Consider the following 16,245-nt stretch of genomic DNA (forward strand, 5'->3'; position numbering starts at 1 on the left):
GAGAGAACCAAGTGTGCCAGTGCCACTCCCTCAGGATATGCCAGATACTGGAAACCTTGCTGCTGCTATTGCTTTCAATGTCACAAACATTGAATCCTAGATAATTGTATACATAAGGACAAGCTCCTTGTCCTACATTCTTCCCTACAATTACCAAATAAAATCAGAGAGGGTTAGAAAAGTGTGGCTGAAGTCATTTGAATGGCATCCAATCTCTTTTAAGATGATCATAGGTTACACTTTATTTGACCTTAACCCTTATTTGGAAGGTGCTTTCAGGACAGAAAAACCCACACCTAATCAGCAGCCATTGTGAGGTGCCACCAATCTCTACTCCTCAGATACCAGCTTGGCATATGGAAGGCAAACGTTAGAACACACCTGCATGTGTTACTGGAACAAGTAGCAACAAAACGTTGGTTTAACGTATTGATAACAGACAGGGGTCATTAACCTCATTACCATGTCTCAACTGAAGTGCCCCAGCAAAACAAGGGGGCTGGTCTACCAAATGTCACCTCATAGCAGCTGGGAGAGAAAAGGCTTCATAGGAAATCTATTAATATTTGATTGGTATGATTGTTGTATACTGACATTGTTCTAGACACAGACAGGTGCCAAACCAATGGCACATCAGCCACTGGTTTGTTATGGAGCCCTGTCTGAGCCTTACTGTATGACACGTGTCAAACTCATTCCACGGAGGGCCACGTGACTGAGGGTTTTTGCTCCGCCCTTGTACTTGATTGGTGAATTAAGGTCACTAATTAGTAAGGAACTCCCCTCGTCTGGTTGTCTAGGTCTTAACTGAAAGGAATAAACAAAAACCTGCAGACACTTGGCTCTCTTGGCTCTCTTTTTTTTCTTTCTTTCTTTCTTTCTTTCTTTCTTTCTTTCTTTCTTTCTTTCTTTCTTTCTTTCTCTCTCCATTTCTCACTGTCTCCACTCAGAATGAAGAGTGGAGTGACGTCTGTGTATCTGTGTATCCTTACCTAGCCTCGCACGACCATCTGATTTGCGAGTTTAAATAGAATGTAAACTTGCTAGATATGGATGGTCGTACAAGGCTAGTCCTTACCAGTCAATGACGAAGTTTGACCAGAAAACCAGTTAGATCCATAGGCGTACAAAATTAACTTGTAGCCCCTAGAAATCTTTTTGGTGTCGGATGAAATATTTATTTAGCATTTAAGCTAGCTACTTGGCATTCAATATCCTTACAACATCGCTTAAGCATGGAAAGATATTTATGCCATCTCTTTGACGTGCGTATGTTTAGCCCTTGAGCTAACTCTGGCACTGGATAAATATAAACATTTAGCTTCAGTACAAGACTGAGTCGGCAATGCCTATGATGTTGGGTTAAAATCAGGGTGTGAGTCATTCCTTCAGACTACAATGTGTCGTAACCATTTTGCTTTACTCTCTCTCTCTCTCTCTTTAGTCTTTTTAGCATGGGACTGCTTCGCCAAGTGTGCAAATCCCTTCCCAAAATGTGTGGGCCCTAGAGGCTCACAGCGAAATATTTTGGATGATATTTAAAATCCAGTTGTCACTTTGAACTAAATGTTTCACACGATAACTAATTAGTGTCACTTAGGTTGGAAGCTGGTTTATCTCAGGCTGACATTTTCAATGTAGTCTTATGTCTGTCACTATATTCAGACATAAAAAATGTGAAAGTCACTGAACAACTGGAAAAGAGAGAAGGACAATCAAACATGTAGAGGGAAGAAGTTGCCCCTAGCTAGACAGTAAAGGTCAGTTTAGCATTTACCCTCCTATGTGGTTAGGATTTGAAGAGGGTAAGCTAATTGTAGAAATGTACAGGTTGGATGTGTCAATGCATACATTGTGAGGATTAATCAACAGAGACACACTCTAAACTGACAATTTGTTTTGTATTATGATGCTGTTGGAGTATGGAGATGACGCCTGGTCACACTCATTCAGACATCAGGTGATCAAAGGCATGGCTTCCACAAGGAATAATCCTACCTCTGATTGGTTCACCACAACTTGATTGAAAGGATTTTCACTCATCGATTAAAAATGATGAAGGTATTAAACTGTGAGTATGATTAAGAGTTCCCAAGTGGCGCAGCGGTCTAAGGCACTGCTTCTTAGTGCTAGAGGCATCACTACAGACCCTGGTTCAATTCCAGGCTGTATCACAAACAGCTGTGATTGGGAGTCCCAGTTACATTAGACAGGAGGGGTGTATTCTTCCAAGGACAAAGCAAAGGATATTCCCTGTTGGGTTCAGAGGTCAGACAGGTGGGTGGAGTTTGAGGAGAACACACTACTGCTGCATGCCTTTCTCTCCATGCACCATGTCAATGTAGACCACTACTCATAACCTCAGTATTGAATAGTAGTTAACTCATTCTAAGAATACTTACAATTGACTGTTGTAATAGCACCCCCCAAAATGTTTTTTAAATAAACAAATCCATGCAGCTTTAGTCAGACCACTTCCAAATGGTTAAACACTGATTATAACAGTCAGAAATCATCATCTAAACAAGCCTTTTGCTGACAATTTATAGAACATGGCACTGGAACTTTACTAAAGACATTACTAAAGACTTACCATGAGAGTAAAGTGCCGATCCTAATGAACTATGGGACCCTGGAAAGCAAGGGGGGATCGATTCTCTATTCTGCTTCCAAAATGGGCACTGTGCTTCCTTGAGGACTGTGTGACGTAAGGGTTTAATGAGACTACGTTTGAAGTTTGGGATGAAAGATTTGTGCTCAGGGCCTCAGCGATGGGGGAGGGAACAGATATCTACACGAGGCACTTGAAATACACCCAGCAACAAGCAACAGGCTCGGTATTGCAAGAGCTGGGTTCTGCACGTCCATTCTTTTATAACCATACTATTAGAACGTGAGGATAGTTTTGAAGCTATAGCAGGACGTTTCTCCATAACTTTCAGTGCTCTTGGCCCGGTGTTCTCTCCATGAGTGTCTGTAATGGAAATGATATGATTAAAGGTTTGACTAAATGATTTCACTCAGAAACCATATAACCTGTTGAAATGTATTAGAAATGATAAAGGCTATGGCTGAGGGTGAGTAGACTGTTTAAAACTAAGACACTGTTACCACTTCAAAATGAGCAGGGCAGAGTTGATAAGACGACCTTGGGAAAGGAACAGGAGAGATGCCTCCCTAAGTTAGGAAGAGAAACAACGGCCTGGGAACTGCTTAGTTGGCAGGAGATTAGAAGACAGGTGGCAAGGTTGATAAGGAATGTATGTGTACTGTGGAAAAATACAGCAGCCTAAAGCGGGTTGGAGTTCTCTACTGATGTAAGTTTATGTGTGTGTGTGTGTTAATATAAAAGGCTTTGTACATTGTAAGGATTTCAGAGCTCTCATGAATAAACGTTTTGACCCTTGTAGGCTGGCTATCCGTCTGCTTCATTCAACCAGAATCTTACACACTCTGGGGGGGCAGACTGAGTAGTCTAATTGAAGTTCGGTTTAAGGACATTGATAACTTCATTCACGTAACAGTGTCCCAGCAGTGTTTTTGCCTCATGACGTGTTTTGTTCTCTCTCTGCCCTGGGAATGCCTGGCCCTCATTTTGACTTCTGCACCATCCTGCTTCGGATTGAGGCTCTGTACTAGCCATGAAGTTGCAATCCTGAACCGCTTCAAATGACATTGATGATATAGTTGGTTGCCAATGTCAACAATGTTTATAAACGACAACACAGGTCATAAACAATGGTGTAACAAAGCCCTTTAACTTTAACATTGTTACTTTACTCACCTACAGTAGATTGTGTGTCCTATTTCCGACAGGGCTTTAGTACAGCAAAATGAGAGATGAAAGGGGGAACATTTGGGTAAAACAGAAATATCCTATTGATCTCACACACACTGAATACTCACATCTGTCCTCTGCTACTCTGACCTATTTGTGAAATACTACCATAAATTACTGGTCAATCTCTTCTCATGTCTCTTTCACCCCATACCCCTAAAAGAAGATGTACTACATAGCCCAGCACATGTCCTTCTGCCTGTCCAAGCGACAATATCCCTCCTTGAACCACTCTACGGTCATCTTAAAATAGTAAGAAGGAGTGAGAGAGAAGAGGGCAGAGATATACAGGGAAAGTAAAAGCAGAGAAGGCAGGGTTGTTTATCAAATGGAATCTTTTTTTTTATAGAAACTTAAACATCTTGACATACATTTCACATACATGTTAACAAGAAAGTATGATATTGTGATCAGTAATGTAAACTATATTTTCTAGCAGTTTTTCCTGACTAAACCTGTTGTATGTTAAACACAGCTGCAAGGCTGCGGGATGTCTAACCATTTCCCTCAGGCAGAAAGATTTACCCCAGGGATAGAACTGTTAGCAAAGTGAATATACTTCCAGAGCCATGAAATAGGAATTGAGTTTGGGGTCCAAGTACTTAGACACAACTAGCATTCAAACTAAAACAGTTTATATTCTCCTCTCTATTACCATCCTGTATGAGAAACAATACAGTGGCTATTTCCTATGTTCGATAGCTACTCTTTTAAAAAGGTAACATCGGTTGAGTGGTGTATGTCTGTTTAGTGTTAGTAACTTGTACTGGGGCTGCTTGTAAAACCCAAGAGATTTATCCTCTAAAAAGAATCCAGGAAAAGGATGCAGTAAAATAAACAGCTCAACCCATAAAGCATCCTGGTCCGGATGGTGTCTGAACCACTGTCAACACACACTCTCTCTCCCTCAGTCTCTCTCTCTGATCTCTTCCTTCTCTTAACTGTCTTACTCTCTCTCACACACACACACACACAAGCACGCACACACACACACAGTTTTGTTCTGCTATCCTTGTGGGGACCAAATAATTGATTCCAATCCCAAATCTTATTTTCCCTAAACTTAACCCATAACCTAACCATAACACTAACCTTAAACCTAAGACTAACCTAAACCCCTAATCTTAAAACTACACCTAACCCTAATTCTGACCCTAGCCCTAGAATATTTCGGGGCCCACAAGGATAGTTCAACACACACACACACACACACACACACACACACACACACACACACACACACACACACACACACACACACACACACAAACTAATTAGCTTTCCCGACTGTGTGTGTGTGTGTGTGTGTGTGTGTGTGTGTGTGTGTGTGTGTGTGTGTGTGTGTGTGTGTTGTGTGTGTGTGTGTGTACGTTTTCTCCAGAGGGTTGGGAGTACTTGTCCAGCTGGGACATGGATAGTGCTCTCATCCCTGTAGATCAAACACATGCAAATTAATTCTACTCCAATAGCCTCACCAGAGAGCATGCTGATTGGTGCGCTCTGTCTGATTGACTCCCTTATTATTTGAGCTTCATGTGTGTTTTATAAAAACTCACAGGGCCTGTTCAAACGGGACTCATCTGATGCAGCATCAAAAGGACTATTATCTCTCTCATGTTGATCACTCTCCTGCCAACACAAAACGTTTTCCTCGGCTTGATGCCAGTTCTATTTGTCATTTATTCCCCAAATACAAATACAGAGGATAGAACATTGTATAAATGATACAATCTCTCCAATAATATTGAATGAGTGTACTGAGATGATTGTCCTAAATTCTCTCGTCTAGACAGGTGGTTCCCAACCGGTGTATCACAGCACACTGGTGTGCCTCCAGGAACTCTCAGATGTGCCTTGAAACTTTTCCTATTATTGAAAACAAATCTAACAGTCAATTATAGGCTAAACATGACATGTGGAATGCGCATGGGATTTCTGACTTAGAAGCACTAGTGCCAGTCAGATAATACATGAAATGGGATCTGTATCCTAACTTGTTTCTCAGGCTGTTTGAGGGGCGTGCATCACGAGCAAAGTAATTTGTATAATTTTGTTTTATCTGTGAAAAACATTAGCACAAGCAAGTCTTATATTTATTATGGCTCTGTACTTAGCTATACCACAGAGAAGGCTGAAGGTGAGGTTTGGAAGAGGCAAAAAATCCTATGGTCTGGAAATATTTTCCCTACATGATTAAATACAGTATAATCCGTATGTATGTACAGTATATCATTTACAGTATTTATAGGTGACTACAGGGGAGAAATGTGAGAAAAGCATTTGATTTTAGTGCTACATAGAGAAAACATTCTACTCTGAGGGCAGGTTGGATTGTGTTATGGAGGTGGCACGGTCTCTTCCCACTGGACACACCACTTCATTGCGTAATATTTGGTTGATATGTTGATCAATGAGATTACAACCTATTTTCACCCATTCAGAAATACAACCAAAAGTTTGTTGAATTCCTAATGTGGTATCACAATGATTCCCTTAATTGGCTTTCACTCCTAAAAGCACAACCAAATTCCAATGGAAAATCAAATGTCAGATTTTTGGTTTAGTTGTCACCAAAATGTGTTATCACTGTGCTTTCAACCATTTAAAAGCACAACAAAGTTCAACTGAGAATACAAGGGTAGATAGTTTGTTTATTCATTTATACAACAACTTAACGTGTTATTACTGTACTTCATATACTAACACAACCAAATGACCTGGATTGCAATTGAGATTATTTAAGTACATGGTGCAAGTGGTCAGAGCTGTTTGAGATTCTGAACAGATTATCACAGCAATTGTGAAGATCTCCACAGACCTGAATCCAACATACAGTATGTTGTTATTATATTATTATCAAAATTCCATTTGAAATCAACCACAGCTTGAAACCCTCAGCCTATATTTGTCTATATTTAGTTTAAACTATAGCATTTGATGACTTCCCAAATGCTATACAGTCCTCAATAGTATCACTGATGTTATATGATTAATAAAGTATGGTCACCTTTCATTTGCTCTGTTAAACCTACCCTGTGGAATGACTTTAACCAGTTCAGGATATTTGTGTGTGCTCTGCATACAGACTTGACTCGGAGACTCCTCCTCCCAGCGCCCTTATGGTATTTCACTGTGACCCCGCAGGAAAAAGAGACTGGGGTGAAGAAGAAGTCAAATCTGTTTATTGCTCTCCAATGACGTCATGTTGTACTGTTCTATACATCATAACATACTACATCTTTCAATGGAGAGAAGTTTTGAAATATCAAACACAATATAACATCATTCAGTCTATACTGTACATCTTGTCTATGTGACACATACAGAGGAGACAGAACATGCAACAGTTGTCAGAGAACACAACACTGAAAAAGGTTAGCCATGAAAGTTGTGGCTAATCTTTCAGGTGACATATAAGTAATTGTCCCCCCCATCATCCTTTAGATATGTCCTATACATTGTACACACTGTTGTCATATTCTGATGGTATTCCTAAAGCTGGAATCCTTAATGGTGAAACAACCACATCCGCTTGCAATGTTTTCCCCCTCTGACATCATTGCACGTGCGATAAAAGAGCACAGTATGAACCAATTAACATTTTTACCATGCTTCACGACACTCCTCAGCTCAGCAACAAAAACATCAGTGGTGGGGCAGCCAGTAGTGTTGTTTCCCCCAACTGCAGATTCCATCTTTAACCCAATTGGCTTAACTTTTCCATAGCTTTTTCTCCACAGCTGCCCTTGTGGTCCGTCTTCCACACTACCACCTGAGGTCACCCCCTCCACTACTCCGTGTGCTGGCCCTCTCCCTTCCCGGCAGCTTCAGCATCTCCGTCACACTCCTGGCATAAACATCCCTCAGGTTCACCCCTCCTCCCCTTGCTGCCCCACCCACCTCCGAGTCACCCAGCGAACCCCGCGCCAGCCTCTTGAGCGCCTCCCCGTGCCGCAGTGCCGCCTCCTTCATCTTGAGAGTGAAGTAGCAGGCAGAGAAGCGGTCGTTGATGATAGCGATGGGCAGTGCCAAGATGAGGATTCCAGACAAAATGCAGAGAAAGGCCAGTACCTTGCCCAGGGTGGTGTCGGGGCGGATGTCTCCGTAGCCCACCGTGGTCATGGAGGTGGTGGCCCACCACCAGGCACAGGGCACGCTGCTGAAGGTGGTGCCGGGGATGTCATGCTCCAGGGCGAACTCCACCGTGGCGAAGATGGAGATGCCCACGGAGAGGAAGAGGAGCAGGAGACCCACCTCCTCGTAGCACTGGGCGATGGTCAGGCCCAGGGACTTGAGGCCTGGGAGACACAGGGATACAGAGGGCTGGGGTTAATTATACATCTTGTAAGGAGATTAAATGACAGATTACTTATTCAGGTCGTACACCTGAAAGTGCATTGTCTAACGTTAGATAGTCTGACGGCTGTCTGCACTGATGCGTTAGAATGATGCCATCTGTTGGAAGACCATGCTGAAAGTGTGCACTCTTTGATGGTATGCAAATCTTAGTGTGTGGCAGGTGCACACTTTCAAGTGTAGAATATTTTACCTGAAAAATTAACTCTTAAGTCAGTCTTAATACCTTTTCACTTGCCTAACATGAAGGTACTGTAGTGCATCTATACAACTTATACAATGTATTCCACAAACAGCTAATGTAAACAATGACAAGTGATGATGTGCGAAACTCATGACTGAGAATTTAGAGAGGAAAATTGAACAGCAAGCTGGCAGTTAAAACAAGTGCAAAACTCTAAATATACACAACTGAGCAGGTGGTAGGACTATTCACACGCTGAAATTGCTTGTAAAGCTCTCCAAACTCCTCAAGTAGAAAATAGATATTGGGTGAAGTTTACCAAGTATACTTTATGTTCTTTTTATCAAATCTCTGGCCACTTAAATAAATGGACTTAATAAAGGTATCACTAGTCACTTTAAATGCCGCCACTTTAATAATGTTTACATATCCTACATTACTCATCTCATGTATATACTGTATTCTATACCATCTACTGCATCTTGTCTCTGCCGCACACCATCGCTCATCCATATGTAAATGTTCATATTCTATTCATCCCTTTACATTTGTGTGTATAAGGTAGTTGTGAATTTGTTAGATTACTTGTTAGATATTACTGCACTGTCGGAACTAGAAGCACAAGCATTTCGCTACACTCGCATTAACATCTGCTGACCATGTGTATGTGACCAATAACATTTGATTTGATCAACTGAAACACTATTGTGAAACTATATGGGATCAAAATAAGACCTAGCTAGCACATTTGGTTCTTTGGAAGTTGTGGGAAAGCACGTTTTTGGTTTCTATTGGTTTTGGAAACGAAACCATAAGTTTCCTTTGCGGTAAAACTGAACGTTTTTTAAACGTTCTGAGAACAGAAGTGAACATTTTGCCTGTGGCCTGGTGTGTCAGTGCATCCTAGATCAAAGACAAAGTCGACCTCTCATCGCCTTTTCTTTTTTCTTTCCTCATCATTGAAAGGACAAGATGTGATGTGCTGGCTCTGTATCTGTCACAGTCTCTGATCTACTGCCTCCCCTCTTATCTTCTCTTTTGGTGTGGTAACATCATCTCCCTTCATTATGCATGGACTCTCAGCCTACATCCCAAACCAGGGTTTTCATCCCTCGCCAAAATCAGCAACATCCAAGCCATTCACACGCACGGACACAAATGTACACAGACACACACAAATGGACTCAGGAACATTCATCTGTCAGGCCCCCTTTTCTCAATCTCCTGAGGAAATTTGTGAAATATGAATGAATATTTGTTTTCTCCTTCTCCTAGCCTGTCATCGTTCCCTTTCTCACTCTTGCTATTTAGTTCTCTGTGAACTCTGAAGCATTTATTTGGGCTGTAACTTCTGAGGATGGTAACTCTAATGAACTCTGGGTCTTCCTTTCCTGTGGCGGTTCTCCATCATAGTGCATGATGGTTTTTTGCGACTGCACTTGAGTACTTGAAATTTTCCAGATTGACTGACCTTCATGTCTTAATAAAGTAATGATGGACTGTCATTTTTATTTGCTTATTTGAGCTGTTCTTGCCATAATATGGCCTTGGTCTTTTACCAAATAGGGCTATCTTCTGTATACCACCCCTACCTTGTCACAGCACGATTGGCTCAAATGCATTAAGAAGGAAAGAAATTCTACAAATTAACTTTGAACAAGGCACACCTGTTAATTGAAATGCATTCCAGGTGACTACTACAAATGATTATACTGTATGTGTCACGCCCTGATCGGTTTTCACCTGTCCTTGTCTCCACCCCCTCCAAGTGTCGCCCATATTCCCCATTATCCCGTGTACTTATACCTGTGTTTTCTGTTTGTCTGTTGCCAGTTCGTCTTGTTTGTCAAGCTTACCAGCGTTCGTCCTGTCAGCTCCTGTCTTTTCCCAGCCTCTCTTTTTCTCGTCCTCGTGGTTTTTGACCCTTGCCTGTCCGGACCCTGTACCTGCCCGCCTGACCACTCTGCCTGAGCCTGCCTGCCATCCTGTACCTTTGCTCCTACTCTAGATTATCAACCCCTACCTGCCTTGACCTGTTGTTTGCCTGCCCCTGTTGTCACAATAAACATTGTTACTTCACAGTCTGTACTTGGGTCTTACCTTGATCCTTGATAGTATGTATAGATAGATGACTACATTACCTGTGGAGTGGCGTCCCAGTTTGAGCATGCGCAGGAACCTCATGAGCCTGAGCACCTGCACCACGCGGCCCATGTTCTCCAGCTCTGTAGAGCCACCGTGAAGACTCTCAACAGCCAGAGTCACATAGAAGGGCAGGATGGCTAGCAGGTCGATCACATTGGGAATGCTACAGGTGAAGCGGCACTTGTCGCGTACGCAGACGAAGCGTAGCACCAGCTCGCCAGTGAACCACACCACGCATACATATTCCAGTGCATCCACGAAGAAAGGTGTACCCCCGTCACTGCCCCCACTCTCATCACCGATCCCGTTCCCACCCACATCCCCCAGGTCCAGCGAGATGAGCACAATGTTGACAATGGATACCGCCACGAAGATGATGGACAGCGTGCCGAAGGCGCGTGCCGCTCGTGAAGACTCTGGCTTCTCCAGCAGTTCCCACAGGCGCCGGCGGAGATCTGGGTATGCGGCGTGGTTGAAGTCTTCATCCTGGCTTTCGTCAGCTTCAGCCTCGTTCCGCACGTCCAGGCTCTCCTTGAGCTCCTTGCGGCGGTAGTAGCGTTCCCGGCAGCAGGGATCGATGCAGAGCTCGTCGATGCCCCAGTACTCAATCTCCTGGAGGAAGGAGAGCACGCAAAGCTCCTCCCTGACATGCAGGTGGCCTGTGCGGTAGAAGTTTATCACATACTGGAAGGTCTGTGAGCTGCGGTCGAAGAAGAACTCATTCTCCAGGAAGTCAGCGTCGTCGCAGAGCTCCAAGGCAGAGTCCCGTGTGGACAGGGCCAGCTTGCCCAGCCGGGTTTCTGGGTGGGATGCCAGCAGCTCCTGGGAGAGAACGTAGCGGCTGCCACCCACATTGATGGTGAAGAAGTCCAGTGGGTCACCACAGACAGGAGGGGGTTCGCTGTAGAAGACGCTGGAGTTAATGGACAGGAGGGAGGTGCTGACCCCGTAGAACTCAGCTGGGCTGGATGAGCTGCTCATCATGGTGGGCACAGGCCTGCCTGGGGTGGAGGGGAAAACCTGAAGGGCACCAGGAGTGCAGTTGGGGATCAAGGAAAAGGTAAAACACTGAGGTCAACAGTTGTTCAGGTTCAAAATAGTGACTGGCACCAAAGCCAATTAAGACCACCTAGAGAACAGTTAACATGCAAGTCAGAATCTTCATAATAATTCCAAGAGGAATTCTCTACTCTGTCCCTGCTTGTTCCATCCCCTGTGTAGCCTATTAGCCATGTGGCAAGGGAATACATTGTACAGCTTGGCTAGAAGCAGCCATTAGTTATCCCTAATCCTCAGTTAAACTCCTTCTGCTCCCTGAATGAAGGAATCCACATTTCATTGGCTGCTCCTACCAAGAGCATCATGTCTGACATCAGATGAGTGAGAGGGGGAGAGAGAGCGCGAGAGAGAAAGAGAGGGGAGTGAGAGAGAGGGAAAGACAGGGAAAGAGCCTCTGGCCGTGTCCTACTTATTCAAAGCTCTTTGTAGAGATTTAAATATTTTAGCTGGCCTACCTAATTAATACAACTAATATTCCTATTCCCGTAATCATTAATTCCCTTTGTTAAGTCTATCTGCTATCTAACAACGTCATGGTGGTAATTAAGTCGCACATATTTAAAAGATACATCCTGAAAAATGGATATCAGAGCAGTTGATCTGTTGGCAAGAACACAGACACTGTAGAATGTGCTCACCTGTCATGACTGAAAGGAACTACCATATAGTGAAAACATGCTGTGTGTAAAAGTGAAGGATGATGATGAATTTCCTCCATTTTAAGTGAGAGGAGGGAGATAATACCTATGCTATACCAATTGATATTGTAACAAATCCAAAAGGGGCATGTAATGAACACGAGGGGAGGCAGAGAGCTGGATTCAAGCGCAGGGCACAGCAGGTGTTTATTGTAAAGGACCACAGGAGGAGGCAGGTAGCTGGGTCCAGGGGCAGGCAGAAGGTCATACACAGGGGGTCCAAAAGGGCAACAGTACAGGCAGGGAAAAGGCTAGTAACGTTGTCTGGGAGATCAGGCAATAGGTTGATAACAGGAAATCCGATAGGCTAAGGTACAGGCAGGGAATAGGCAAAGGGCGTCGTTAGTGAGGCAGGCAAAAACGATCCTACACGGGAGTAAATCACGGGGAAACACAGCGCTACGAAAGACGTGTGTCACAAAACAAATAATACCTCACAGTGATGGGGTGCAAAGAACTGAACTAAATAGTGTGTGATAATGACATACAGCTGTGTGAACAGGTGATCAGAATTCAGGTGATTGGGATCTGGAGAGTGAGCTGTGTTCAGGGGATCTAGGCGTTTGAGAGTGTAAACTGGAAAGTGGCCTGGAAAGTGAGCTGTGTTCAGGGGATCTAGGCGTTTGAGAGTGAGAGTTGGAAGCAGACGTTACAGGGCAAAATGTCAATTGCAATTTAAATCAAAAACGTATATGATCCTACCACACACGTTACTGAGTATGGAGATATTCTGATTATGTTAACTCTACATGTCTCTAAATGGCTGTGTGAGCAAATACACATATAATGAGAAAATAAAATAAGACGCCAGAATCATGAGTAAATTGGATTTTCATGCAGGCAATCACATTAACGAATGTGGTCACTGCAGAAGATATGAAGAGCATACATGAGCAGACTGTATCACAACTGGCCGTGATTGGGAGTCCCATAGGGCGGCGCACAATTGGCCCAGCGTCGTCTGTTTGGCCGGTGTAGGCCGTCATTGTAAATAATAATTTGTTCTTAACTGACTTGACTAGTTAAAAAGAATAATAATACATGACAGAAAAGGCAGGATAAATGGGGGTCTAGACAATAACATTGTAAAATGGCATCCTATTACACAATAACTACAACAACATTATATTACTGGCACAACATCATAATTAAAACGAAATGTACTCTTGTTTTTAATTTCACTTGCAAATAAAATAACTACCTACATTTTGTAAGCCTAGTGGGTGAGCAGTTTGGATTATGTAATAACAGAGCACCACATGTGTTTCGAATGAAAAATAGCTGTAGATATTCTGGTTATTATATAAATCATGAATAAATATGCAATATACAAGTTGCTGACAATTATTTATTACATTGAAATAAATAATTAATACGTTTTGCATTAAATAGTTACTTGTTGTCAGAGAAATTAGGTTACTGGAATGAACCATCTCTGAAAGATCAGGCTGTACTGTATCAAGTGGACCACCAAACTACAGTAGTAGGCACGAAACTAGCCCGACTAATATAATTTAGCCAATTTAACAACCTAACAAGGGGAACAAGATGGGTCTTACCTGGCTATATATCGAGAGTTTATCTTGATAAAAGGGATGGTTGAGTTTTCCATCCTCTCCATTAGCCAAGTTCCTTTTTATACTCTGCGTAAAACAGCCAGTTATGTGTTTTGACACTAGTGTTGGTCATGATTCTTATCTTCTTGCGAGCAGAAGTGAAAAAGAGCGCCAGTTACTCGAAGAAAACATGACAAAACTCCGTGCGTTTCAGACAGCTCTATGACCTCAGATGCGCACTACACCATATTGGCTCTATCCTTGCTATCCTGAATCCTTTGGACCTCCCTTTAAAGTTGAAATAAAACATGGTTTAAGGTTAGGGTTAGGTAAGGGTTATGGTTAATGGTAGGGGTTAATGGTATGGTATGGAGGTCCCAATGATTCCGCATTCTAACCCTTTTGGCTCGCGGTGCTTTTTCAAAATGTTGAGTAGCAACGAGCACACGCAAGGAGTGGCGTAAGGAGCGAACTGTTTTTCTGAATATAGCATGCAAATGTCTTATGATGGATCTTTAAATATCCAATTTAGCCTATTCATATTAGAAACCGTGAAAATAAATATTTCATGAGTTTTGAACGCTGGCTTATCATTAATGATATTGCCTTATGCAGATTGATATTTCTAGAGAAATGGCATTTTAGACAATTTCACAAAATTGTTTCATCAAAAAATGTGACCCATCTCAAAGGTTTTCTAACTGCAACACATTTTTTTGTCCATTCATGTCTCTGAAAAGGGGCTCATCTACATGCACCATTGCATTTGCAAAAGTCCCCCAAACATTTGCTTTGAATCAGACAGAGCCAGGGGTCCTCAATTAAATTTTCCCCCGCCATTTCAGTTCTTTAAAGATATTTATTTTCCTTCCTTGCTCTATGGGAGGAAGTCAAGGAAGGGGAGAAACGTCAAAGTCATTTTTGTTGGATTTTGGTGCTTAAAATATCCACATCTATTTGTACAGATCCAGGACACTATTTTCAAAGATAGGTTCATGAATTCCCATTTCGTCTCTACTTGTCACAGTTCACCCTCCGTTGACCCCAGAGAGCCCTCAAATCTTTTCTTCACTTCCCATGGCAATTATGGAAGCGTTGCGACAGGCTTTGTCTGCTGTGACTGCACCTCCACAGCTCTCCAGATATGCAATTACTGTCCATATATAGGTGGCGTTTCTCACATTGTTCACCCATGTGCATGGAAAGAATATGAATAAAATAGGATATAATGGGTCCTGTGACATGCAGGACATCAGGATCCAGGTTTATCTGTTCAGTGTCTACCAAAAATGATAGTTTGTCATAATCTTCGTCGTCTGAAGAAGAGAAATCATCGGACCAATATGCAGCGGGTATATTGTTCATCTTCGTATTTATTGAAGGTAAACACACTTTAACAAAATAACGACGATAACAGTCCAGTAAGGTGCACAGACTAGCCCGGAAACAACCACCCACAAACACAAGTGAAAACACACACAACTAAATATGGCCTCCAATCAGAGATAACAACAAACAGCTGCCTCTGATTGGAGGTCATTGACAAAACTAACATAGAAATAGAAAAACCACAGAACATAAACCAAAAACCCCGAAACACACTAAACAAACACCCCCTGCCACGCCCTGACCAAACTACAATAACAAACAACCCCTTTTACTGGTCAGGACGTAATATAGTTTCACGTTCATATGGCTACAAAGTTAATAAACTCAGCAAAGAAACGTCCCTTTTTCAGGACCATGTCTTTCAAAGATAATTCGTAAAAATCTAAATAACTTCATTGTAAAGGGTTTAAACACTGTTCCCATGCTTGTTCAATGAACCATAAACAATTAATGAACATGCACCTGTGGAACGGTCGTTAAGACACTAACAGCTTACAGACGGTAGGCAATTAAGGTCACAGTTAAGAAAACTTAGGACACTAGAGGCCTTTCTACTGACTCTGAAAAACACCAAAAGAAAGATGCCCAGGGTCCCTGCTCATCTGCGTGAATGTGCCTTAAGCATGCTGCAAGGAGGCATGAGGACTGCAGATGTGGCCAGGGCAATAAATTGCAATGTCCATACTGTGAGACGCCTAAAACAGCGCTACAGGCAGACAGGACAGGCAGCTGATCGTCCTCGCAGTGGCAGACCACGTGTAACAACACCTGCACAGGTTCGGTACATCCAAACATCACACCTGCGGGACAGGTACAGGATGGCAACAAAAACTGCCCGAGTTACACCAGGAACGCACAATCCTCCATCAGTGCTCAGACTATCCGCAATAGGCTGAGAGAGGTTGGACTGAGGGCTTGTAGGCCTGTTGTAAGGCAGGTCCTCAGCAGACATCACCGGCAACAACGTCACCTATGGGCACAAACCCACCGTCGCTGGACCAGACAGGACTGGCAAAAAGT

General features: G+C 42.8%; 1 protein-coding gene across 1 annotated transcript; it reads right to left on the reverse strand.

Annotated features, from left to right (window-relative positions):
• Positions 1-6,998: 6,998 nt before the first annotated feature.
• Positions 6,999-14,246, reverse strand: LOC115179633 (potassium voltage-gated channel subfamily V member 1-like). Its single transcript, XM_029741275.1, has 3 exons — positions 13,840-14,246; positions 10,520-11,543; positions 6,999-8,136 (listed from the first exon to the last, which is right to left on the reverse strand). Exons 2-3 carry the CDS (start codon positions 11,505-11,507, stop codon positions 7,604-7,606), a joined length of 1,521 nt encoding a protein of 506 aa, XP_029597135.1. The 5' UTR covers positions 11,508-11,543; positions 13,840-14,246; the 3' UTR covers positions 6,999-7,603.
• Positions 14,247-16,245: the final 1,999 nt, after the last annotated feature.

Source organism: Salmo trutta, chromosome 3 (assembly GCF_901001165.1).
Source record: "Salmo trutta chromosome 3, fSalTru1.1, whole genome shotgun sequence".
Lineage (NCBI taxonomy): Eukaryota > Metazoa > Chordata > Actinopteri > Salmoniformes > Salmonidae > Salmo > Salmo trutta.